Raw genomic sequence first — 26757 nt, forward strand, 5'->3', positions numbered from 1 at the left:
CAGCTCTGGGTCATTGTCTGTGTGAAGTTTGCACATTCTCTGAGTTTGCATAGGTTTCGTCTGCCACAACACAAAGATGTGCAGGATAGGCCACGCTAAATTGCCCTTTAATTGGAAAAAATTTAAATATGTGCATCATTTCAGTCATATTGGTAAGGAAAAAAAACTACGTAGATGGAAATCAGCAGAATGTCAGAACTCTGTATGTGGGCAAGTCAAAAATTGATGTGAGCTGCACTCAACCCTGATGGGCCACATGTGAACCCTGGACTGCAGGTTGCCCAACATCGATGCAGGAGAGTACCTGCACCCTTACTCAGGCAAGTGTTGGATAGAGCCATGGACACCAGCAAGCACGGAAACAGCTCCTAGCTAGTACTCTAAATAGTTTTTATGTGGGCATCACTGATTCAGTCAGCATTTATTGCCCATCCTGAGTTGCTCTTCAGAAGATGAGTTGCCCTCTTCAACTGCTGCAATCCTCGAGATGTAGGTACACTCAGTGTTGTTAGGGAGTGCGTTCCAGGATGTTGCCCTGCAACAGTGAAGGAACAGCAATATATTTCCAAGTCAGCGTGGTGAGTGGCTTGGAAAGGAACCTCCAGGTGGTGGGGTTCCCAGGTATCTGCTGCTCCTATCCTTGTAGGTGGTAGTGATCATGGGTTTGGAAGGCACTGTCTGAGGAACCTTGCTGAGTTATTGCAGTGAATCTTTTAGATGTTACACACGGCTGTCACATTTCGTCAGTGCTGGAGGGGTTGTCCGGAAGGAGGAGCAATCAAAGTTTACATAACCAAAATGTTCTATGTACAGTCCAGGCAGATTGCTCCAGACATGAATACATTATGTATTTACATTGTGTCTATGCAAACATTGGGTACAGCAGACAGAATGTAGTGCTACAACTGTAGAGAAGGTGTAGAAGGATCAGTTCAGTCCATAAGAGGGTCATTCAGGAGTCATATAACAGCAGGGAAGAAGCTGTTTTTGAACCTTAGTTCGTATACTCAAACTTTTGTATCTTGTGCCCGATAGAAGACGTTGGAAGAGAGAATAACCCGGGTGGGAGGAGTCTTTGATTATGCTGCCCACTTTTTTTTTTTTTTAAAAACAGCCTTGGGCCAAGCAGTTGCCATACCAAGCTGTGATTCAGTGAGATAGAATGCTTTCTGTGATACATCTCTAAAAATTGTAGGAATCATTTTGGATCTGCTAAATTTCCTGAGGAAGTAATGGTGCTGTTATGCTTTCTTGGTCGTAGCATCAATGTGGGTGGACCAGGACAAAAATTGTTGATGTACACACACATCATTAGGAGCTGTCCATCTTGGCATCATTAATACAGTGTTGTGTACAGTACTTTGCTTCCTGAAGTCACTGACCAGCTTCTTAGTTTTGGTGACAATCAAGGGAGAGATTGTTTTTTTGCACCATGCCACTAGGTTCTATATCTCCTTCCTGTACTCTGACTCATCGTTTGTGATCTGACCCACTGGGATCATGTCATCAGAGTTGGAGCCGAATTTTGCCACAGTCCTGCGTGTATAGGGATTATAGTAGGAGGCTAAGGGCAGCACGGTGGCTTAGTGGTTAGCAAAACCGCCTCATGGCGCTGAGGTCCCAGGTTCGATCCCGGCTCTGGGTCACTGTCCGTGTGGAGTTTGCACATTCTCCCCGTGTCTGCGTGGGTTTCGCCCCCACAACCCAAAAATGTGCAGAGTAGGTGGATTGGACACGCTAAATTACCCCTTAATTGGAAAAAATAATTGGGTAATCTAAATTTATTTAAAAAAATAGTAGGAGGGTAAGTGCGCAGCCTTGCGGGGCCTCGGTATTGAGGACTACCGTGGAGGAGGTGCTGTTTATCCTTACTGATTGTGGTCTGTGTGTCAGGAAGTTAAGGATCAAGTTGCAGAGCGATGAGCCAAGTGATAGGTTTTGGAGCTTTGCTATGAGCTTGACTGGGATTATGGTGTTGAAGGTGGACTTGCAGTCAATGAGCGGGAGTCTGACGTAGGTATCCTTGTTATCGAGATGTTCCAGGGATGAATGTAGGGCCCGAGATAGCAACTGCTGTGCTTTTAACAAGGGCAGGAAGGGGTACCATCTACAGGAGGGGTGGTCCCCTTTATGCAACCAGGCCCCCCACCCCGCATTCCCAAAGATGATACCTTCCTATTCTTCTGCTCTCCAAATCTCTCCTTTCAGATTGGCTGACAGCTCCCCAGGGGGGCAGGCACTGAAGTCCCAAAGTGTGGGCTGGCACACAGCGAGTTACTTTACAGACAACTTTCCTTTGAAGAAGTTGGCACAAGCTGCCTTCAGCCTTTAAAATACAGAACCCAGAACCTTATGGCTCAGAGGGGAGGGCGCAATCACAGCTGACACGCTTAAAATAAGATCTCCAGGTAGTTCTTAAATATGGTAATTATTTCTACTAGTTCTCCATCAGAAATTCTCAGGGTCACAGAAAAGTAATTAGAAAACACGTGAACAGAAATCACAAATCATTGTCCTTTATTATGTAGACATAGCTCTGGATACACAAATCTGAATTTAGACTTAAACAGGTTGTGAAATTCTACGAGCTTCTTTAAAGTGCAGAAGTTGCCTGTTGTTCAACTGAGCGCTCAGCCACTCCAGACAGCGTGTTGTGTATCATAATCTTTTTAATTAAAACAACTGAAACCACGAGCAGCAGCATTGTTCCTATTACCCCACCTGCGAGCCAGAGGAGAACTTTCAAATCTTGCCCTAAAAACCAAATCAAAAACACACATTGGCTCCAATTGCACACAAAGTAGACAAAAAAAACAAAACAGTTTTATGGTTCACCTGCCCCAATAATTATCTGTCATTTAGCATTTCATTCCCTTCCTGACTGCCAAGATTTTAAGCAGTAGTTCGCAGCTCTTCCCCCCCCCCCCCCCCCCAAGTCATAAACGTTTTAGTCTCAAGTCCAAATTAGAGGCTTGAGCTCAAAGATCTATACTGACACTCCCATGCCGTACTGAGGGAGTGCTGTACCGCAGTCAGAGCTTGTACCTTTCAGATGAGATATTAGACAATCTATTTTGCCCCCTCATGTGGTGGATTTGACTGCACCATTTCACAGAGGAGAAGAGGTCCCTACAGTTTCCTGGCCGACATTTATAACCTAAACATCAGTGAAAGTTCTTTGCTTCAATCACCAACTGCAATTGTACTCAACCTCAACCATTTAAAATAGGTTTCTCCAGTTTTAATATTCAACATCCCACTCAGCTTCCCTCACAGCTTCACTACAGGAAAGTAATCACTTAGCGTTCTCAGAATCTGGAACATTCTACCTGGAAAAGGTGGTGGAAGCCAATTCCATAAATAATTGAAAGGGAGTTGGGTAAGTACTCCAGGAACTTGCATAGTTTCTGACAAAAAGTGGGGTGGAGACAACTGCCTCAGAGACAGAATTAGTCAATTGGCCAGCTACTTCTGTGTAACTAAATTCAATAATAGTATGATCTCTTTATAACTATAATATAAATAATAATATAAATAAATCGCTTATTGTCACAAGTAGGCTTCAATGAAGTTACTGTGAAAAGCCCCTAGTCATCACATTCCGGTGCCTGTTCGGGGAGGCTGGTACGGGAATTGAACCGTGCTGCTGGCCTGCTTTAAAAGCCAGCTACTTAGCCCAGTGTGCTAAACCAGCCCTTCCAGCCTAAACTTTCTAAACCAGCCTAACTTTAAATACTTAAATTGAAAACACCCTTTAAATCTCTTGCATTATATTCTTTCTACTCATCATACCAGGCAGCATCTTAAGTGAGCTTTGTGATGTACCCTCTGTATGGTTTTGATCTCCTTCCTATGACGTGGAGACCACACTTCACACAGGACTTCAATGGTCACCTTACTGAAGTTTTACATCAAATCTTAACTCAAAACTTTGTTACAAAATCCAGTGTTGTGTGTAATTCGGTAGGTCCCATGAAGAGGCTCAGAATCTTGTATAGTTTAACAATAAGTTTGTTAACTACTAGTAGCAATTTACATATATTTTATAAGGTCTAAGCTGGAACCGGTCTCCATGCTTGCCTCTACACACGTCACTGTCCAGTACAAGACTGACCTTTAGACTAGGGTCATGTGTTCCTTTACATTACACTGTGGGCAATTCTGTAATCAGTCCCACACTAACCCTTGGCCGAACCCTTATACTACACCCAGCATTGGGGACTTGTTGCAATCAAACAGGTTTTGTGTGACAAGAGTTTTACTGATGGCTCCAATATATGGAATTGTTCCTTGGTACTTACAGTTTGTTGCTGCAATTGTCGGACTGGTGTGCCACAGGTCGATAGGTCCTACAGAGACAATGCCATTCATAGGTTCAGAGGCCGTTGTTAATGCACCCCGCTCCAGTCGTTTGGGAATCTGGACAGCTGGACATTCCTGGGAAGGAGAACACTTCAACAATTGATGCATAAAATAAACAAAAACGTACCAGATCGGAAGAGTCAACACTGGAATCATGGAATAGAACATAGAACATTACAGCGCAGTACAGGCCCTTCGGCCCTTGATGTTGCGCCGACCTGTGAAACCAATCTAAAGCCCATCTACACTATTCCCTTATCATCCATATGTTTATCCAATGATCAGTTAAATGCCCTTAGTGTTGGCGAGTCCACTACTGTTGCAGGCAGGGCATTCCATGCCCTTACTACTCTCCGAGTAAAGAACCTACCTCTGACATCTGTCCTATATCTATCTCCCCTCAATTTAAAGCTATGTCCCCTTGTGCTAGCCATCACCATCCGAGGAAAAAGGCTCTCACTGTCCACCCCATCTAATCCTCTGATCATCTTGAATGCCTTAATTAAGTCACCTCTCAACCTTCTTCTCGCTAACAAAAACAGCCTAGTACAGCACAGAATGAGACCATTTGGCCCATCGAGCCTGTGCGGTCTCTTCTGAAAAGCAACCCTATCAGTCCCACTTCCTCTGAACCCTTTCAACATATTCCTACAATCTATCCAATTGAAAGCTGCTATTGAATCCGTACTCACTCGATCAGGCAGTGCATTCCAAATCCAACCCACTCATTTTCCCTCGTGTCATCTCTGGTTCTTTTGCCAGTTCATTTCTGCTGTGCCCGCTGACCCATAACCCATTGGAAACAGTTCCTCTTTGTCTAAACCCTTCATTATTTTAAATACTCCACAAACCAAGTTATGCTGCAGCTGCGAGACCACATATGGGAATAGGGTGCAAAGTATTGGTCTCCTTATTTGCCGAAAGATGTAATTATGTTACAAAAGACTCAAAGGTTCACTGAAACATAAAAGATCCATTGACAGTGGATGCTGGAAGGACGTGTTCACTGTGAGGAGACTAGAACTAGGGGGACACAGTTTTTACGAATAAGAGGTCCCCATTTTAAGATGGAGATGAGAAGAAATTTTCTGAGAGCTGTAATTCTGTGGGATTCTCTTTCCCAGGAAGCAGTGCAGTTTGGGTCATTGAAGATTTTTTGATCAACAATGGAATCAATTAGGAGCAGGCAGGAAGGTGGAGTTGAGACCACAATCAGATCATGACCTTCTGGAATAGCACAGCAGATTTGAAGGGCCGAATGGTCTACCCTTGTTCCAAATTTTCTATGAATGTTCCCATCCTGGTTACCATGAGGTATATTTAAATGGTTAACTTACCACAAAGCAATCAGCAGCCCCAATAGGACATATCTTGGCCTGACAGTGGAGATAGATGGGATGGTTTGCCAGTTTGACAAAGTGAAACATTTTGATGGAAAATCGACTCCTGCTGGAAGCACCATTTACAGAATGCCATCGGAAAGTCTCATCATTAGGACAGCTATTGGAAAAAGGGAAAAATAATATTTTTTAAACTCTTTTGCCCAGAATAGATTAGTGTGCAGTAAGAGACTCAAAGTCATCTCATCCTTGGCACTTATGGAACGGCATAGAGATCAAATTATGGAACAAAAAAAAACAAAAAAAAGATTGCGCAGCACAGAAACAGGCCATTCAGCCCACCTGCACTCTGCTGGTGTTTATGTTCCACCCAGACCTCTCATCCCATCAACTATTCCTTTCTCCCTTCCTGGAGTGTAACTATCCGCCTCAACCACTCCTGTGGCAGCGAGCTCCACATTCCCACCACATCCTCCCCCTCCCATATTCTTTACATCTATCCAAGGAAAGCTTTTCATAATTTTGAAAATCTGTATCAAAGACATTACAAAGTACTTCAGTCAATTAAATACTTTAAGCCTAGTCACTAGTTGACTTCTCGACAGTCACTTGCTAACGAGCATGATTGTCCACATACGAAACTCCATGTTGCTGGTGGTGGAGTCTGTTGGTTCTTGCGTGTGTGATGACCCAATCCTCGAGCAGCATCTTCAACCACACACTTGGCAGGTGTTTCCTGGAGGTGGAATTGGACCTAATATTCGAGCTCACTGGTGTTCCTTTCTCAGGCTCCATTTCCTCCACCTCTTACTGTTGGGTGTCTTCGAAAAATTGTGTCCTTTCATACGATCCTTGGGTCCAGGTCCAGTGGCAAAGGAGCCTAGACGACTGGGATCCGCCACTGCAGCCATTGATACATGCATCTCCCACCTGATCTGCCGTTGTGGACTTGTATTCCGCCTTGTCTGGTTCCTCCCTACTGACTTTACCATTGCTCTTGGGATCGATTGAACGTGCAAGCCTCTCCACCACGGCAAGGTAGCAATCCAAGGAAAGGAGGTACTGTTGTAATGTAGAATAGGAGACTTGTGCATTGCAAGATCCCACAAACAGCAATTTTACAATGACCAGATCATCTGGGTTTTTTTAATAAAAATTTTTGAGGTTTTTTTTGGTATTACAACAACATAATAGACAATGTACATGAAACTATAAACATAGTGCAAAAGCCAACTCTCTCCCTTACAGGTCCCACCTTTATTAACCCCCTACTCCAAGCTAAACTAATCCCCACCCCCCTTTCTGCTGATAATTAATTTTCCACGAAGAAGTCGACAAACGGTTGCAACCTCCGGGCGAACCCAAACATTGACCCTCAAGGCGAACTTGATTTTCTCCAAACAGAGAAAGCTAGCCATGTCTGATAGTCAGGTCTCCAACTTCAGGGGCTTTGTGTCCCTTCAAGCTAATAGTATCCGTCTCCGGGCTACCAGGGAAGCAAAGGCCAGAACGTCTGCCTCTTTCTCCTCCTGGATACCCGGATCCTCTGACACCCCGCAAATCGCCACCACTGGACTCGGTGCCACCCTTGTTTTTAACACCATGGACATAACATCTGCAAACCCCTGCCAAAATCCCCTGAGCTTCAGACATGCCCAGAACACGTGGACATGGTTCCCCGGTCCTCCCGCACATTTTGCACACCTGTCTTCCACCCCAAAGAATCTGCTCATCCGGGCCGCTGTCATGTGGGCCCGGTGAACGACCTTAAATGATATCAGGCTGAGCCTGGCACATGTTGCGGATGGGTTGACTCTACTCAATGCATCTGCCCATCCTCTATCTCTCCTCCCACTTGCGCTTCAGCGCCTCGGTCTGTGTCTCCTCTGACCCCATAAGCTCCTTGTAAATGTCCGAGACACACTCTTCTCCGACTGATCCTGTGGAAACGACCCTATCCCGAATCCCCCTTAGTGGGAGGAGCGGGAAGGTTGACACCTGTTTGCATAGGAAGTCCCACACCTGCAGATACCTGAATTTGTTTCCCCTCGCCAACCCAAACCTTTCCTCCACCACCCTCATACTCGGAAAGCTCCCCTCCATAAACATATCCCCCATCCTCTCAACCCCTGCTCTCCGCCATATCCAGACTGATGCTCCCTCTGCTCCCACATGTCTCCTCCATTGATCCAGACTCTTAGGGACACCACCACCATGGGACTGGTGGACTACCGCGCCGGCGGGAACGGCAGAGGTGCAGTTACCAATGCCCCCAAACTGGTGCCCTTGCATGAAGCCGCCTCCATACGGTCTCATGCCGACCCTCTCCCCACCACCCACTTCCTGATCATGGCTATATTCGAAGCCCAGTAATAATTACTAAAATTTGGCAGCGCCAACCCACCCTCTTTTCAACTCCGCTCATCATTACCTTCCTTACCCGTGGGGTCTTGCCCGCCCAAACAAAGCCAGAGATCACTTTGTGGGCCTGTTTAAAAAAGGACTGCAGAATAAAGATGGGGAGAAATTGAAACACGAACAGGAATCTCGGGAGGACCATCATCGTCACCGCCTGCACCTTCCCAGTTAATGACAATGGGAGCGTGTCCCATCTCCGAAAATCGTCCTTCGTTTGGTCTACTAGCCGGGCCAGATTTAATTTATGCAGCCGGTCCCATTCCCGCGCCACTTGAACGCTACCGGGGACATCATGATCACATTTAACAACCTTCTTACATTGGCCACCAACTGCCTACCCTTAACAAACCCCATCTGGTCCTCCCCAATAACGTCCGGAACACAATCCTCAATCCTGGAGGACAAATTTTGGCCAGCAGTTTGGCATCTACATTCACCAGGGATATCGGCCTGTCGGACCCACACAGCTCCAGGTTCTTGTCCCGCTTCAGAATCAGCGTAATCGTGGCCTGTGACATAGTTGGGAGCAGCAGCCCTCTTTCCCTTGCCTCATTGAATGTCCTCATCAACACCGGCCCCAATATCCCAGAGAACTTTTCATAAAACTCCACTGGGTACCCGTCCGTCCCCAGGGCTTTACCCGACTGCATGGCCTTCAGACCCTCCACTATCTCTTCCAACCCAATTGGGGCCCCCAGCCCTTCTACCAGCTCCCCGTCCACCTTCGGGAACTTCAGCCCCCCCAAGAAGTGCCTCATCCCCTCTGGCCCCGTAGGGAGTTCTGACCTATACAGCCTACTGTAGAAATCCCTAAATGCCTTATTCACTCCTGGTGAATCTCCAACCAGGTTCCCATCTCCGTCATTTACTTTTCCTATCTCCCTGGCTGCCTCCTCCTTTCTAAGCTGCTGTGCAAGCGTTCTGCTGGCCTTCTCTCCATGCTCATAGATCGCCCCCCTCCCTTGCCTTTCAAAGCTGTTCCACCGCCCTCCATGATTAACAAGCCGAACTTCGCCTGTAGACTCCGCCGTTCCCTTAAAAGCCCAGCCTCGGGATCTCTGCATAGCTCGTATCGATCTGTAGCATCTCCTTAACCAGTCGGTCCATCTCTGCCCTGTCCACCTTCTTCCTATGGGCCCATATCGAGATCAGCTCCCCTCTGACCACCGCCTTCAGTGCTTCCCAGACCATCGCTGCTGAAATTTCCCCCATGTCGTTGACCTGCAGATAGTTCTGAATATATTTCCTCAGCCGCTTGCACACCCCTTCGTCAGCCAAAAGTCCCACATCTAACCTGAAGTGCAGGTGCTGGTTACTGTCTTTACTAACCTGCAGGTCAACCCAGTGCGGAGCATGGTCTGAGATTGTGATCGCCGAGTACCCAGTGTCCACCACCCCTGCCAGTAAGGCCCTGCTCAAAATAAAGAAATAGATCCCGGAGTACACTTTATGCACGTGTGAGTAGGAGAACTCCTTCACCCTCAGCTACCCAAATCTCCATGGGTGTCGCCCCCCCCCCCCCAATCTCCATGGGTGTCCCCCCCCCCCCCCAATCTCCATGGGTGTTCCCCCCCCCCCCCAATCTGCTGCATGAACCCTTTTTGTTCCTTTGCCATTGCTGGCTCCCTGCCCACTTCTGAGCTTGACCGGTCTAAACCAGGGTCAACTGTTGGGGTCAGTGTTGAAATCCCCTCCCATGACCAGCTTATGCGAATCCAGGTCCGGTATCTTCCCCAGCATCCTCTTTATAAACTCTACATCATCCCAATTTGGGTCTTACACATTTACTAATACCACTTGCACCCCCTCCAGTTTCCCACTGACCGTAATGTACCAACCTCCCACATCCAAAACTATTCTCCCCGCCTCAAACACCACCCGCTTATTGATCAGAATTGCGACCTCTCTAGTCTTTGAATCCAGCCCCGAATGAAAGACCTGCCTGACCCAGCCTTTCCTCAATCTAATCTGGTCAGTTACTCTAAGGTGTGTCTCCTGCAATGTTACCACGTCCGCCTTTAGTCCCCCAAGATGCGCGAACACAAGTGCCCTCTTGACCGGCCCATTTAATCCTCGAACATTCCAGGTGATCAGCCTAGTTGTGGGGCTCAATTGCACCACCCCCGCCCCTGCTCCACCCCCTCGCCGATCAGCTGTCCCCTTTTTTGGGCCCGCCTCCAGCCCATTCTCCACACCTTCACCCGCCCGCCCCCAGGCAGTCTCCGCTCCCAACCTCCTCTCTGTCCCTTGGCCCAAGTCTCTCCCTCATCAGCAGTACATTCCCCCACCTCCCCCCCCCCCCCCCCCCCCCCAGTAACAACACTCTGTAACCCAACCCCTTCGATAAATCGAACATATGCACACCCCCCACTGCGCTTCTGTGAGCTAGCTTGGTGGCCCCCATCCCTGGCGCCGGATAATCTCCCACCTATTGTTCACCCTCCACCTCCTCCCCCCCCCCCCCCCACCCCATTCATACAAACATACTCCAACATCAAACAATCCCGACACAATTACCAGACAGAAAAACACCAAAATCTAAATAAGCACACCTCCATCCCCCAACAGTGCAAATGAAAACCTTAACTCACTCAGCTCTACCGCTGGTCCCAAATCAATGCAAACGGCATTACAAATTGCTTCCACAAAACGAAAAACGTGAAATTTATTTTTAAAAAGAACAGAGAAACAAACCAAAAAACAAAACCCATGAGCATTGCAGCAAAGTTCAAAAGTTCTCAGTCCACCATCAGTCCTTTCCTTTTCACAAGTCCAGCGTGTCCTCAGGCGACTTGAAATAAAAGTGCTCATACGTGACCCAGAGACGGGCCGGATACAAAGTCTGAATTTCACCTTTTTCTTAAAAATGATCGCCAAATCTGGTTGAAGCCTGCTCTTCTCCTGGCCACCTACACACTTAGGTCTTGGTAGACCCGCAGGATACTATTATCCCACTTACAGTTCCGTGTCTGCTTGGCCCACTGTAGAATGCGCTCCTTATCCAAGTACCTGTAGAATCACTCCACCATTGCCGTTGGGGGGGGGGGGGGGGGGGGGGGTCTCCCATTCGCGGCTTCCTCGTGAGTGCTCTGTGTGCCCTGTCCACCTCTGGGAGAATGCCCCATCACCCAGCAGCTTCTCAAACATGTCTGCGATGTCTGTCCCAGCGTCCGCTCCTTTGGACCCCTCCGGGAGCCCAACGATTCTCAGGTTTTGCCGGCAGGACCTGTTCTCTAGGTCTTCCACCTTCTCCAATAGCTTCTTCTGCTGGTCCCTCGGCATCCCCGCCTCCAACTCCACCGCAGTTTGATGTTCCTCCTGCTCAGCCAGCGCCTTCTCTACCTTCTGGATCGCCTGATCTTGGGCGTCCAATCTAAGCTCCAGCCGCTCAATCGACTCTTTTATGGAGTCCAAGCAGTCCCGTTTCTGCTTAGCAATGCCTTCCTGAACAACTTGCATCAGCTTTGTCGCTGGTTCGACAAACCAATGGTCCGATCCTCCGCCATGCTGTCTCCCGCTGCAGCTTCAACCCAAGCCTTCTCTGTCTTTCTGTTTCTGCCTTTACGAGCACTTCTAGTCCTTCTCTCCATGCACCGATTTGGGAATTAAGTACGGCAGCACAGTAGCATTGTGGTTAGCACAATTGCTTCACAGCTCCAGGGTCCCAGGTTCGATTCCCAGCTTGGGTCACTGTCTATGCGGAGTTTGCACATTATCCCAGTGTGTGCGTGGGTTTCCTCCGGGTGCTCCGGTTTCCTCCCACAGTCCAAAGATGTGCAGGTTAGGTGGATTGGCCATGATAAATTGCCCTTAGAGCTGGGTGGGTTACTGGGTTATGGAGATAGGGTGGAGGCGTGGACCTTGGGTAGGGTGCTCTTTCCAAGAGCCGGTGCAGACTCGATGGGCCGATTGGCCTCCTTCTGCACTGTAAATTCTATGAATTGCCTCGGTCTTCAGTTTTACAGTTCATCCGGTAGAAAATCAGGGAAAAGGTCCAAAAGTCCGACCCGAGCTGGAGCCACCAAATGTGCGACTTACACCTTCATAGCCGCCCCCGGAAGTGAGATCATCTGTTTTAACGATGTCGGTCGAGGGAAAAATATAATCCAGCTCAATAAGGAGAATTGCCCCACTCATCTTGAAATAATGCCATGGGATCTTCCCTATCAAAATGACAGCAGCTCGGACAGTGAAGGTAATAAGGAAGGCAAATAGAATTTTGGCATTCACTGCTAATGGAATAAAAGTGCCATTACAACTGGGGTGACCACATTTGGAGACTGCGCACAGTTTTGATCCCCTTATTGCATTAGAGGTAGTTCAGAGAAGGGTCACTGGATTGATTTCAAGGGATGAAGGAGATGACTCATGAAGAGAGATTGAGCAGTTTAGGCTTCGATGGTAGTGGGTTATCGTTGATATTTGCTTCCAAGTCAGTTACAGATTTCCTTGTTCTCTCTACTCACTGGAGTTCGAATGAGAGGAAATCGAATTGAGGTGTACAAGATGCTAAAGGGGATTGACAGGACAGACGTAGATGTTTCCCTTTGTTGGACATTCTAGAACGAGAGGTCATAGTTTTAGGCTAATGGTTGGCAGATTTATAACCAAAACAAGAAGGAATTACTTCAGTCAATGGGTCGGGAATCTGTGGAATTCCCTACCCCAGAGAGTGCAGTGGACACCGGAACGTTGACTAAATTTGAGAGAGATAGGTTTCAAATTAGTTGCGGGATGAAGGATTATGGAGAGTGGGCAGGGAGGTGGAGATGAGATCAGCCATGAGCATATTGAACGGCGGATCAGACTCGAGGGGCTAAATTGCCAACATCTGGTCCTAGATCTCATGTTCTCCCTCAGTACAGTGGAGCTTCAGCCTAGAATTTTGTAATCTGGTCTCCCGGGTGGACTAAAACCCACCACATTCTGACCAAGAGGGGTGTGTTACCATCCGAGAGACAGCTGACACCATAATCAGGTCACCCCCCACCCCCTTCTCTTTTCTAGAAAGAAAAGTCCCAGCCTGTTCAGTCTTTCCCAACAGCTCAGTTCGGATATAGAACATACAGTGCAAAAGTATGCCATTCGGCCCATTGAGTCTGCACCGACCCACTTAAGCCCTCACTTCCACTCTATCCCCGTAACCCAATAACCCTTCCAAATCTTTTTGGTCACTAAGGGCAATTTATCATCATGACCAATCCACCTAACCTGCATGTCTTTGGACGGTGGGAGGAAACCGGAGCACCCGGAGGAAACCCACGCAGACACGGGGAGAACGTACAGACTCCGCACAGACAGTGACCCAGCAGGGAATCGATCCTGGGACCCTGGCGCTGTGAAGCCACAGTGCTATCCACTTGTGCTACCGTGCTGCCCTGCAGGATATCATCCTGTAGAAACTTTTTGGACTGTCTCCAGCTTCATTATGGTCTTTGTAATATAGAGATCCGAATGAATTTCCAAACTTAGATTAAGAAAAACGTTCTGAAATGTTAGAACAGAGAAGGGTTTGTGATGTAACCAGATTCATCTTCACATCTTGGGCAGTAATGAAAATACTGATGCCTTGTCACTGTAGCATCGCAATGGTTGTCGTACCAATTGGTTTTGCATGACCTTTAACCTTGGGAAGATACAATCAAAAAACAGAATAGAGGGGGGGAAAAATGTCTCTTCTGTTCCAATTAAAATCAGTTCACCGTGACTACACAGAATTGGAAATTTCCACAGCAAGTTCCAATACAATATTTCCCCACAAGAATCATACGTCACTGAAGGAGGATACACTGAAGGAGGATATTCAGCTCATCATGCCCCGTGCCATCTACTGATCATTGAATCTGCTTCCAGATCATTTTAACAGGCTGCATTAAGAAATAATCTATTCATTTCGCTCCTGGTTAGTTTGTCTTTTATCTGAAATCCGTATCAGTTGGCTACTGAATCTCCCACCCGTGGAGAAGATTCCTCCTTCTTTACCCTTCAAAACTCTGCACAATTTCAAAGTTTTAAACTCTTGACCTTTTCGTTCCCAAGTCAAGTCGAAGAATATTTGACTCACCCGTCTTGGAGGAAGTGAAACGTTGGCTTTCCTCGAGAGTCAGGTGTTGTTGTAGCCCAACAGGAATCTACCCGCAGAACAAATACAGCCCCAAAGCTCTCGGATGCTCGGACCTCCAAATAGAGGTCATCATTCAGCCAAATGGCCGGACTTGCTCCATAAGCAGCCTCAGGTGTGAAAGTATCATCTTTGTAGAGAGACATGGCGAAGCGGAAATTCTCTTTATTGTACTGCACGGTGGGCTTAAACATCCTTCAGCAAACAAGAAAAAGAAAGGTCAAAGACATGTAATGCGTTTATAAAAGAGAGCATAAATAAATACATGACAGCCACCAATAAATCCAATAGGGAATTCAAGAGACAGTGTTTAGAATAGGGAGCTCATTGGCACAGGGAGCAGTGGAGGTGAATAGAATAAAGGCAAGCTGGTTAGAGAAGGGAGAAAGGAATCTATTGAGAGCTGGATGACGCAAGGTGGTTTGGTAGCTTATGTGGAAAGAAAAACAGAGGCTTGCGTCTATAAAGCAATTAAAAGATCTCGAGGTGCCATTGATGTAGTAAATGCAGTCACGGTCGTAATTTAGGAAATACAGCAGCCAATTTGTGCACAGCAAGCTTCCACTGACAGTAATGTGATACTGACTGGATAATCTGTCTTTGAGATAATTGCAGGACAAATATTGGCCGGGACACCAGGGGGACACCAGGGGTACCACCCCCCCGCTCTTCTTCGAAATGGTCTGCATGGAATCTTTTATATCCATCCCAGGGTAAACAGTGCCATCTCATCTGAAAGATGACCTCGGACAGTGCATCACATCTCACTGCAATTTTTGTGCCAAAATCTCTGGGGTGGGACTTTAACCCACAATCTTCAGACTCAGGAGGCTAGAGGGCGACCAACTAATCCGTGGCAAACACGGAAAGAACCATCATCCACATCATCCAATCCTGCCATTACACAAATCCACTGGTACCTTGCCTCCCATCCCACCAGCCTGTATGGCTAGGACCCACCATGCCAAGGAATAACAGCAGAGGCCCTGTAGAATGGAACTAACACTCCACTATTAAAATTACAGATCTCACAGCCCGCCGTCCACCCAACTTCAAACTGCCTCACCAACACTGGGCACCACAGCTGCAGTCCGGGCTCCCTGCAAGGCCCCATTGGTGGCAATTTGCCTCACGAAGGCCTTGCCCAGTGCAGGAATGATTGAGGGGTGCCCTGCACGGGTATTGGCGAGGGAAAGCCAGGGACCTCCCATAGTGCGTTGGGATTTGGGGTCGCTTCAGGGGCAACCTAGAGGTCATAAGAGTATGCACCATCCGGTTCCCCATGACCTCCACAAAATACTAACATCTCCAGTAAACGGTGCAGGATTTACCCTTTACAGAGGGAGGAGCCTTAGTATAAAAATCCTGACCTGCGGGGGTTACCCAAGGTGCCTGTCTGCCTTGGCGACGTTCTCATTCGTCCGACCAGGAACCCTTGCGGAACCTGACCGAAGCTCTCCAGCAGTTCGAGGAGGCCGGCGTCTGCATCCGCTGAGGAAGGTGAGTTTTCAAGTCCACCGAATGCAGGCCACCACCATGAAGCATCCCATGAAGCTTTTGCACCAAAACATTCAGCACCCATGGCATTCCCAAAGTACTAGTCTCTGACAACGGGGCAGCCTTTACCAGTATGGAGTTGTATCAATCTCTGGTTTTAATCTCGGCTTGCTGTTCCCCAAATCAGTTCAGCCATAATTAGCCAATGAGCTAAGCCATGCAAACCCCAATTTATGTAAAACTAACTTTAAACTCTGTATGGACATGCACGTTACACAAGTTCCAAATGAGTCTTCCCTTGGTAAAAATGCTGATTGATTGCCCAACCATCTCGAGTGGTCTCTGTTCCACATTAGGAAATAAAATTATCTTTATGGTTTCCATCCACCTCCTCCTGCTCTCTGCTCTCTTGATGATCAATAGGTGACGATCATCACAATCATCAGACGTAGAGTAAAGATTGCATTTACCTGATGAGTGGGGGGACCTCTAGAGGTAGTTTCACCAATGAGCTACGTAAATAGGCACACTTCACTTCAAGTATTAGTGGCTCTTCTCTGATTATGGAAGAATCAGAATATATCTCATTAATGATGACGTGTTTAAATATTTTGTGCGTCTCATTCACCTACAGAAAGAGACAAGTCTGTTAATCTTAGCTTTAAAGAAAAGGAAAGATTTACTGCCACCAGTTTTAATTAGTTCTTTCAGACATATCCAGCTCAAGTTATTACAAAATTCAAATAGGTCAGTCATGGTAATCATCTCACATATAGTATCTCTCGATCTGGTCTGGAAGATTTTGAATGCGGGATTAAGATGTTTCTTACCTGGAGCTGCCCTCCACAGTAAGCCTGGCTTTCAGTGATGGTGAATGAGTAGTACTTTGGCTCTTCTATGACTGCACAGCCTCCATCGTTCAAGACAAGATTCAGTCGTGACTGCCCCTGATCCTCCAGGAATTCTTTCGACACAGTAATTTTCATCAAGTCCATTCTGCAACTTGCAAACACTCCGTGATCTACCGAGGCAAAAAAAAAGATATCACCATCCCTGGATCAGACAGTATGCATGACCACACCCTCAGCACCCATTACAAAACTGCATATAGTTCATTACATCTTTTCTTGGACAAAGAAAAATGGTCCTTCCCCAATTTTTAATATCGGGTTGTAGCACCATTGAAACCATCCAGTGTTTTGGTTACACTAAATCTACAGCAAAGGTGGCTATCCACCTCACCTAGTGGATTGATTTGTTTATTGTCACGTGTACCGAGGTACAGTGAAAAGTATTTTTCTGCAAGCAGCTCAACAGATCATTAAGGATCATTAAGTACATGGGAATAAAAGTACATAATAGGGCAACACAAGGTATACAATGTAACTACATAAGCACCGGCATCGGATGAAGCATACAGGGTGTAGTGTTAATGAGGTCAGTCCATAAGAGGGTCATTTAGGAGTCAGGTAACAGCAGGAAAGAAGCTGTTTTTTGCATGTTCTCAGACTTCTGTATCTCCTGCCCGATGGAAGAAGTTGGAAGAGTGAGTAAGCCGGGTGTGAGGGGCCTTTTATACTGTCCGCTTTCCCCAGACAGCGGGAGGTGTAGATGGAGTCAATGGATGGGAGGCAGGTTGGACTGGGCGGTGTTCGCAACTCTCTGAAGTAGTGTATACCAGATATTATTTGATGGTATTTTTGCTGGTTTTGTTTTTCTGGTTTCCTGCTTTATTCCTTTACTTTGCATTCAGACAGTCAATATTCTGCCATTCACATGTTCTCTAGACACATTTTGTTTCTTTACTCGTTCCATTAGCACTCCTTTGACTTTCGCATCATGAAACCTTTTGCCATTTAGTCTTTGCCTTCCCCCCCAATCATTCTTTCTCCTTCTCCCACTTGCTCAAAACCTATTGCATTTCTAACTTTCCTCCATTCTGGTGAAAGGTCACAGATCTTTCGGTTTTAAAAGAACAGAATCTTTAAGTACAGAAGCAGACCATTTGGCCCATCGAGTCTGCACTGGCTCTATTCCATCTAGTCCCCCCTCCCTTGCTTTATCCCTGTAACCTAGCACATTGTCTCGTCAGATAACAATCCAATTCCCTTTTGAATACTTTGGTCGAACCTGCCTCCACTCCCCTCTCAGGAAGCTAGGTCCACACTCCAACCACTCTCTGGGTGAAATGTTTTTTCTTCACCTTACTTTCACTCCTTTGGCCCACTATTTTGAATTTGTGCCCTCTACTCTTGATGTACTCTTCCGTGGGAACAGTTTCTCACTGCTTCCCCTGTTTCATACCCCTCAGGATCTTGAATACCTGTGTCAGGTCTCCTCTCAGCCTTTTTCGGCAAGGAATTTATCCCCATAGCTACATTTGTTTATCCCTGGAATCATTCTTGTGAATATCCTCTGTACTCTCTCCAATGCCTTCACGCCCTTCCTCAAGTAAGGCACCCAGAATTGGACACAGTGCTCCAGATGAGACCTAACTAGTGTTTTATACAAGTTCAATATGACCTCCTCACTCTGTACTCAAATGCCTCTGGTAATAAAACCTAGCATACCATATGCTTTATTAACTGCTCTTCCAACCTGCCCTGCCACCTTTAATGACTTAAGTACATATACAAGTTCCTGCACCTCCTTTAGAGTTTCTCCCCTTATTTTATACCATCTCTCCACATTCTTCCTGCCAAAATCAATCAACACACTTCTCTGCATTTAACTTAATTTGCCACTTGCCTGCCCCATCCGCTAACATGTCTGCCCCATGCACCAACATGTCCTTTTGAAGTTCAAGACTATACTCATCACAGGTGACAACGCTTCCAATCTTTGTATCGCCCACAAATTTTGAAATCATGTACCAGTTATCTCATCGCTCATCTCGACTCGGGCAGCATCCTCTTCCTTTGTAAAGACACAAGTACTCATTTAATACCTCTATTACTTCTGCCTTCACGTGCAAGTCCTCCTTTTTAAAACATCCCCAATTGGCCCTGTTCTTTCTTTGACCACCTTTTTATTATTTACACACCGATAAAAAAAGACTTGAGAATCCTGTTTATGTTAGCCACCCCTCTCTTTTCAAGTTTTTTTTTTCCACTTGGTCCTTCTATATTCAGCCTGATTCTCCATTGTGTTTTCTTTTCTTTTTTTTAAAAATAATTTTTATTGAAAAAATTTGTATTTATATAACAACGAACAGCAATAAAATACTAACAATAACAATAACAGTCATAAACATTCGCCCAACCTCAATGAACAACAAAACATATTAACAAATTAAATTAACACAATATTAAGTTAAATAACCATAGAAAAAATAAAGAACACCCTCCTTTCCTCTCCCCCCCCCCCCCTTTTCATTGTGTTTTCTACCCGACATCTGTCATACGGGCACTTCCTCCTTTTCATCTTCACCTACCTCTATCTCCCTCAACATCCAGGCGTTCTAGATTTATTAGTCCTACCTTATACTTTGACATTTCTATCTCAGTGAATGCAGTCCATTGTTCAGCCACCATACGATTCAAACTCACTTGACTCGGATGCATTTTCATCCCAAAGTTGCCTTTCTCGTAATTAATTATCCCACTCTGGATTTTTTCCTGGTATTTTTCCCATGGCCAACCTAAACTCTCACTGTTTCCCAAATGCTTTCCCACTTATATTTGATCCATTTGGGCCAACTTGTTCCCAGGAACCAGGCCCAACAGAGCCTTCCCCCTCATTGCACTAGAAGCGTACTGCTGCAGAAAATTATATTGAACACTCTCCAGGAACTCTCACCCTTGTCCTTTTGCACTATTCCTATCGCAGTCTGCATTTGGATACAGTAAAAAGTCTTACAACACCAGGTTAAAGTCTAACAAGGCTAACAAGCCTTTCCATTCACCTGAAGAAGGAGCCGTGCTCCGAAAGCTCGTGTTTGAAACAAACCTGTTGGACTTTAACCTGGTGTTGTAAGACTTCTTACTGTGCTCACCCCAGTCCAACGCCGGCATCTCCACATCATGCATTTGGATAGTCCCTCATCATAATTACTCTAGAATTCTTACACCTCTCAATTTATTTGCAAATTAATTTTTCTGCATCCCATCCACTAGTGGGTGGCCTATATACCACACCAATGTTATTGCATCTTTTTCATTCCTTACCTCTGGCCAGAGAGATTCCCTCCTTGACCCTCTGGAACATCCTCTCTCTCTAGTACTGTAATACTATATTTAATCAATACTGCCACTCACCCCCACCCCCATTTTCTTCCTTTCCTGTCTCTCCCAAATAACTTGTACCCAGGAATATTTAACATTCAGTCCTGCCCTTTTCGTACCAAGTCTCGGTTTTAGCAATGAGATCATAATTGTATTCGTCAACCTGTGCCTGTAGTTCACCAATCTTATTAACAACACAGGATTCACATACGTGCGCATTAATCCTGATTTAGGCTATTTAACTTTAACCTGCTCTAGTTCTATGAAACTCTCCAAATATTCTATTTACCACGATACGACTCAGATATATCTTCCTGATTAGTTGCATAACCGTTAACAACATTTAACATAAAATAAATGTTAACCTTATATACAGAAAAAACCCCCCAATAATATGTAACATTCAGCCCCCCCCCCCCCCCCCCCCCCCCCCCCCTCCCGAGAGTTGCTGACTTTTACTGTTCTCCTAGAAAGTCGAGGAACGGCTGCCAGTTCCAAGAGAACCTCGCCATGGACCCTCTCAAGGCAAACTTTATTTTCGAGGCTGTGAAACCCAGCCATGGCACTAACCCAAGTCCCCACACTCGGGGGGCTTCGAGTCCCTCCACATTAAAAGGATCCGTCTCCAGGCTACCAGGGAGGCAAAGGCCAGGACATCGGCCTCTTTCACTTCCGAACTCTGCTTGTGAACTCCCAGATCGTCTGACACACCAAAGACGGCTACCTCTGGACCCGCTACCACCCACGTGTCCAAGATCTTGGACATTTCCTTAGTAAATCCCTGCCAGAATCCCTTAAGAGCCGTGAATGCCCAGAACATATGGACATGATCTGCTGGGCTTCCCACACATCTCGCACATTTATCCTCAACCCCAAAGAGCTTGCTCATCCTGGTTGCCGTCATGTGTGCCCGGTGGACCACCTTAAACTGGATTAAGCTAAGCCTGGCTCATGAGGAGGAATTGACCCCGTTTAGGGCGTCCGCTCACAGGACCGCTTCCAACTCCCCGTCTAGCTCACCCTCCCACTTGCCCTTAAGTTCCCCTACTGGGGCTTCCTTCGCCTCCTGAAGTTCCTGGTAGATGTCCGACACCTTCCCCTCCCCTACCGAGGTGCCGGAGGCCACCCTATCTTGTGTCTTGCTTGGGGGTAGCAACAAAATGTCACCACATGTTTTTTGAGGAAGGCGCGTACCTGAAGGTATCTAAAATCATTTCCAGGGGGCAAGCTGAATTTCTCCTCAAGCGTTTCAGGCTGGGAAAGGTCCCGTCTATGAATAGGTCCCCCATCCTTTTAATACCTGCCCTATGCCAGCTTTGAAACCCACCATCTATCTTGCCCGGGGCAAATCTGTGATTGTTGCATATCACGGTCCAGACTGAGGCTCCCTCCACCCCCCCGTGCCTTCTCCACTGACCCCAGATCTTTAATGCCGCCACCACCACCGGACTTGAGGAGTAGCGGGCCGGCGAGAACGGCAGAGGTGCCGTTACAAGTGCCCCTAAACCGGTGCCTTTGCAGGAGGCTGCCTCTAACCGTTCCCACATTGGCCCCTCCCCCAATATCCATTTCCTAATCTTGGTTGTGTTCCGACTGCGCTCCAGGTACAGTCTCTTTAATCGCGGGGTATTATTTGCCCATCCAAATCCAGAGATGATCTTGTTCACCCGCTTAAAGGACTTTGGGATGAAGATGGGAAGGCATTGGAAGACAAACAGAAATCTGGGGAGGACCGTCATCATATCTTCCTGATTAGTTAATACTTCTCCATTGTCAGTTTTTCTCTTCTCTGAAACTCCCACCTTCATGCCAATCTAAATTTAAAACTTCCCCAACAGCACTGCGGGGCATTAGTCCCAGTCTTGTTAAGGTGGACATTGTCCTTCTTGTACAGGCCCCACCTGCCCCAGAACCGGTCCCAATACCTCTATAGCTCTCCATTTTACTCATTTCTCCAGCTACATGTGGAACTGCTCAACCTTCCAATTCTCATGCTTACTAGCACATGGCACAGAGAGCGAGTAATCCTGAAATTACTGCTCTGGAGGTCCCGCTTTTCAATTTCCTCCCTAACTTTCAGGACTCATCTCTTTTCCTACCCAAGTCATTGGTCCCTCTGGCTGCTTACCCTCCCCAAAAGGAATGTCCAGCAGCCGCTCTGTGACATCCTTGACCCTGGCACCAGGAAGCCACACCTGTCTGCTCCTCCAACTATGGAATCCCCTATCCCTACAGCACTTCCACTCTTGCTCCACCCCTCCTGTGCAACTGAGCCACCTGCGGTGCCACAAACTGGACTCTTGCTACAGTCCTCTGAGGAACCGACTCACTCACCAGTATCGAAAATGGAAGAGGGTTAGAGAGTGAGATAGCCGAGGGGGATTCCTGTACCATCTGTCTGTATCTGAAACACTAACTCTGACATTGCCTGAAATGATCTGCTGTGTATTTCCAGCATTTTCCGTCTTCATCTCATTATCTAGTCAGCAAGACCATTTGGACAAGATACACAAAGGGCAACCACCCAAATTATACACCAGAATGAGATGACATCTTGGAAGAATTTTTTTTTCCAAAATCAGATGCGGGTGAAAGGTTGGACATTACCTCAACGTAACCAGCACTCCTCTCCACAATCTCTTCTCCAATCATTAAAGCCTTAATAATGGTAAGCTCTTGAAAGCTCCAAAAGTCTTTCTATTTTTTAAATTTGTTCTTGGGATGTGGGCTCTGGTTAGGTCAGTATTTATTGCCCTCAGGAAGTGGTGGTAAGCTGTCTTCTTGAACCGCTGCAGTCCATGTAGTGTAGATACACCCACAGTGCTGTTAGGGAGTTCCAGAATTTTGACCCAGTGACAGTGAAGGGATTGTGATACAGTTCCTAGGATGGTTGAGTGGCTTGGAGGAGAACGTCCAGGTGATGGTGTTCCAATATATCTGCTGCCCCTGTCCTTCTAGTGGTAAGGGTTGTGGGTTTGGAAGGTACGGGCAAAGCAGAGCCTTAGTGAGTCACTGCAGTGCATCTTGTAGATCAGTCATTTTCAAACTCGACCCGGCTTTGAAAATTACCGGTGCAACCGGCTTCCAGAATGCCAGCCATCCTGCACCTGTGGATCCCCTCAGCCAGATGTAGCAGTGCGCAGACTCGGAGCCCAGCGGGGCAGAAGGCCTCCTACGGATGTCAGTGCGCTGTCCTAGGAGCAGATTTTTAAAAAAATATAACCGATGGAGTCTTCCCACCATAAGCAGCAGCAGAGAGCAGGTCACGCACCCAGCTAACGTCATGTGCTCAGGGCACGATATTACTGAAGAGAGATTCCTTCATTTGTAGCTGCCAGCAAGCAAGCAACAGGACTGTGCAAAGAACTGAAGATGGATCATTTTGGAATAAAGAAGAGGGCCAGATTTACAAACAGGTCAGGATCTCACAACTTAATCTGCTGGAGAGAGCTTCTCAGGAGAGTCCACAGCAGGACAAAGCATTGCTGGTGTGATCTCCAAGACCTGAAGATCAACCCGTACAGAAATTAACATTGAATGACAAATGAGCACCAAGCAAGCTCACTGGTCTCATTAAAGGTTAGCAAAAATGGTGAGTCCCGACAGTCAGCCGGCATGTTAAAATGGGTTCCCGGAAAAAAGTTTGGAAAAAAAAACTGTTGTAGATGGTACACAGCTGCATTGAAATGTTACTATATTTTCGTCACTCACTTCACAAATGCCTGACATTTCGAACATTTTCTGCTTTTCTTTCAGAGTTCCAGCTATCTTCCCAAGTATTCTTTCCGAGTGTTTGATGATAATAATAATGATGATGATGATGATCATAAACTTCATTGAAGTCTACTTGTGACGATAAAGAAGCAATTATTTTTATTATTATTAATAGCTATCCCCAGTATTCTTCCCAAGTGTTTGTTTTAAACGTCCTTCTCTTGTCCTAACATGCTGCAGATTTATTTTAAGTGAAAGGTATTCTATGTCAGGTTTCAATTTCACATTGAAGGAATGGGAACCATACCTCTACAAGCTCTCTCTTGATCACTTGTTTCAAAGTATCCTTCGTGACAGACGCATGTGAATGAATCAAATGTATTGATGCAGTCGGATTTCATTGGGCAGTCATTAATAGTCGCATTTGCGCATTCATCCTCATCTGCAATACATTCCAGAGTCATAAAATTATCCAATTTATCTGCAGCAGAGGAACCCAAAAATTTATGTACAGAGAAAACTGCACAGATCAAGAATGCAGCCAAGTGTGTTTACTGTCAGAAGGGGTAGAGTGGGTTAGGATGGAGGAGGAATCTTGTAACAGGTCTAGTTAGAGGGCTGTGGTGACAGCAGCACTGCCAATGGCTCCGAGTAGGTATTCAGGGAGCCCGGTGGTGCAGTGTACGGTGAAGATAGGGAATCAGTTGAGGAGGCATTTTAGGGTGGAAGGGTGTTAACGCTGCTGAGAGAGAATCATGGGTTTGAGCCTGGGCGGGAGTGTTCACGGTCTTAGCCAGGATAGTGGAGGAGGTGGTGGACCTTTGGTGGCAATATTTGGGGTTTCAGAGAAGCCAGAGCTCATGGAGAGGAGGAAGGCCGAAGTCTTGGCCTTCGCCTCTCTGATTGCACAGCGGCGAATTTTACTGGAGTGGCGGTCGACATCGCCACTAGGGGTAGCGGCTTGTTTGGGTGAGCTGTACGACTTCCTGCGGTTGAAGAAGATAAAGTATGAGTTAAGGGGCTCTGCAGAGTGGTTTGAGAAAGGTGGGGGATGTTTGTGACCATGTTTGAGGAATTGTTTGTTGCCGGGGGTAGGGGGGGGGGGGCAACATTGCACGGACTGTATAGTTGATTGCTGGGAAGTATGCTTCCTGGGCTTTTTATGTGTTGACACACGTTGGTAATAGAATATCTTTTTTTTTAATATAAAGTGTGTGTTTACTGTCTTAACATAGGAAAATACTCTAAACTGTAAAAATCAGACAGCCTCCAAGCCAGAGGAGGAGATACAGTTTTAGGATGGATGATCAAAAGAGAAAAGGGAATAGTCTCCTTACCATTCCAGAATAGTGCATTGCCCATGGCGGACACGTCAGAAACATTCAAGTCAGTAGTCAGAAGGTGCACAAGACTTGAGACAGTGTTACTGAATCGGACATCTACTGCGACATTCATCTCAACTGTGTTGTTGCTCTTCATCAGGTACAACATCTCTACTCCCACACTATAGGATTGTCCAGAATGCAGAAACAACTGTAGAATCTGAGAGATTAACACACAAAGGTGTTGCATTACAAATTCAAATTGTACATGGGAAATGGGTGGTACAAAGTACTTCACATTTCTCAAGTCATGAACATCATATTAAAAGCAGCAATTGTTACGATAGTCAAGGGTCTGGCACAAATAGGGTTAATGTGGGACTGAGGACAGTACCCCCGCAGTGATGTAAGAGATACATAGATCAGTCTAGTGTTGGACAGAGCAGTGTGTACCAGCAAGCATGGAGACCATTCCTAACATGCACCCTTTACTGTACATTTTTTAAAAAATAAACAATTGTAGCTTTGTTATTTAAGGATGACATCTGGGCAATAGTTAGGGATGATATCGGTGCTATGGAGGATAAGGTTGAATCCATTTGGGTGGAAATCAGGAATAGTCAGGCGAAAAAGTCACTGATAGGAGTAGTCTATCAGCCACCAAATAGTAACATTATGGTGGGGCAGGCAATAAACAAAGAGATAACTGATGCATGTAGAAATGGTACAGCAGTTATCATGGGGGATTTTAATCTACATGTCGATTGGTTTAACCAGGTCGGTCAAGGCAACCTTGAGGAGGAGTTTATAGAATGTATCCGTGATAATTTCCTAGAACAGTATGCAATGGAACCTACGAGGGAACAAGTGGTCCTAGATCTTGTCCTGTGTAATGAGACAGGATTGATTCATGATCTCATAGTTAGGGATCCTCTCGGAAGGAGCGATCACAATATGGTGGAATTTAATATACAGATGGAGGGTGAGAAGGTAAAATCAAATACTAGTGTTTTGTGTTTAAACAAAGGAGATTACAATGGGATGAGAGGGGAACTAGCTAAGGTAGACTGGGAGCAAAGACTTTATAGTGGAACAGTGGAGAACCTGCCAAGCGATTTTTCACAGTGCTCAGCAAAGGTTTATACCCACAAAAAGGAAGGACGGTAGAAAGAGGGAAAATCGACTGTGGATCTAAGGAAATAAGGGAGAGTATCAAATTGAAGGAAAGAGCATACAAAGTGGCAAAGATTGGTGGGAGACTAGAGGACTGGGAAATATTTAAGGGGCAACAAAAGGCTACTAAAAAAGCTATAAAGAGTAAGATAGAGTATGAGAGTAAACTTGCTCAGAATATAAAAAAAGACAGCAAAAGTTTCTACAAAAATACAAAGCAAAAAAGAGTGGCTAAGGTAAATATTGGTCCTTTAGAGGATGAGAAGGGAGATTTAATAATGGAAGATGAGGAAATGGCTGAGGAACTGAACAGATTTTTTGGGTCGGTCTTCACAGTGGAAGACACAAATAACATGCCAGTGACTGATAGAAATGAGGTTATGACAGGTGATGACCTTGAGATGATTGTTATCACTAAGGAGGTAGTGATGGGCAAGCTAATGGGGCTAAAGATAGACAAGTCTCCTGGCCCTGATGGAATGCATCCCAGAGTGCTAAAAGAGATGGCTAGGCAAATTGCAGATGCACTAGTGATGATTTACCAAAATTCCCTAGACTCTGGGGTGGTCCCGGTGGATTGGAAATTA

The 26757-nt window shown here is 46.1% G+C and overlaps 1 protein-coding gene across 5 annotated transcripts in view; it reads right to left on the minus strand.

Annotated features, from left to right (window-relative positions):
* Positions 1-2500: 2500 nt before the first annotated feature.
* Positions 2501-26757, minus strand: part of LOC119954718 — a 50553-nt gene continuing 26296 nt past the window's right edge. For all 5 annotated transcript variants that reach the window (XM_038780215.1, XM_038780214.1, XM_038780218.1 and 2 more), the window contains 8 exons: positions 25013-25217; positions 23983-24117; positions 16569-16759; positions 16209-16366; positions 14185-14436; positions 5700-5862; positions 4302-4437; positions 2501-2754 (listed from right to left, as the gene is read on the minus strand). In XM_038780215.1, the coding sequence (XP_038636143.1) occupies positions 2594-2754; positions 4302-4437; positions 5700-5862; positions 14185-14436; positions 16209-16366; positions 16569-16759; positions 23983-24117; positions 25013-25217 (1401 nt within the window). In that variant the 3' untranslated portion in view covers positions 2501-2593. The remainder of the gene's footprint in view (positions 2755-4301; positions 4438-5699; positions 5863-14184; positions 14437-16208; positions 16367-16568; positions 16760-23982; positions 24118-25012; positions 25218-26757) is intronic.

This window comes from Scyliorhinus canicula, chromosome 20 (assembly GCF_902713615.1).
Source record: "Scyliorhinus canicula chromosome 20, sScyCan1.1, whole genome shotgun sequence".
In the NCBI taxonomy this organism is placed as follows: Eukaryota; Metazoa; Chordata; class Chondrichthyes; order Carcharhiniformes; family Scyliorhinidae; genus Scyliorhinus; species Scyliorhinus canicula.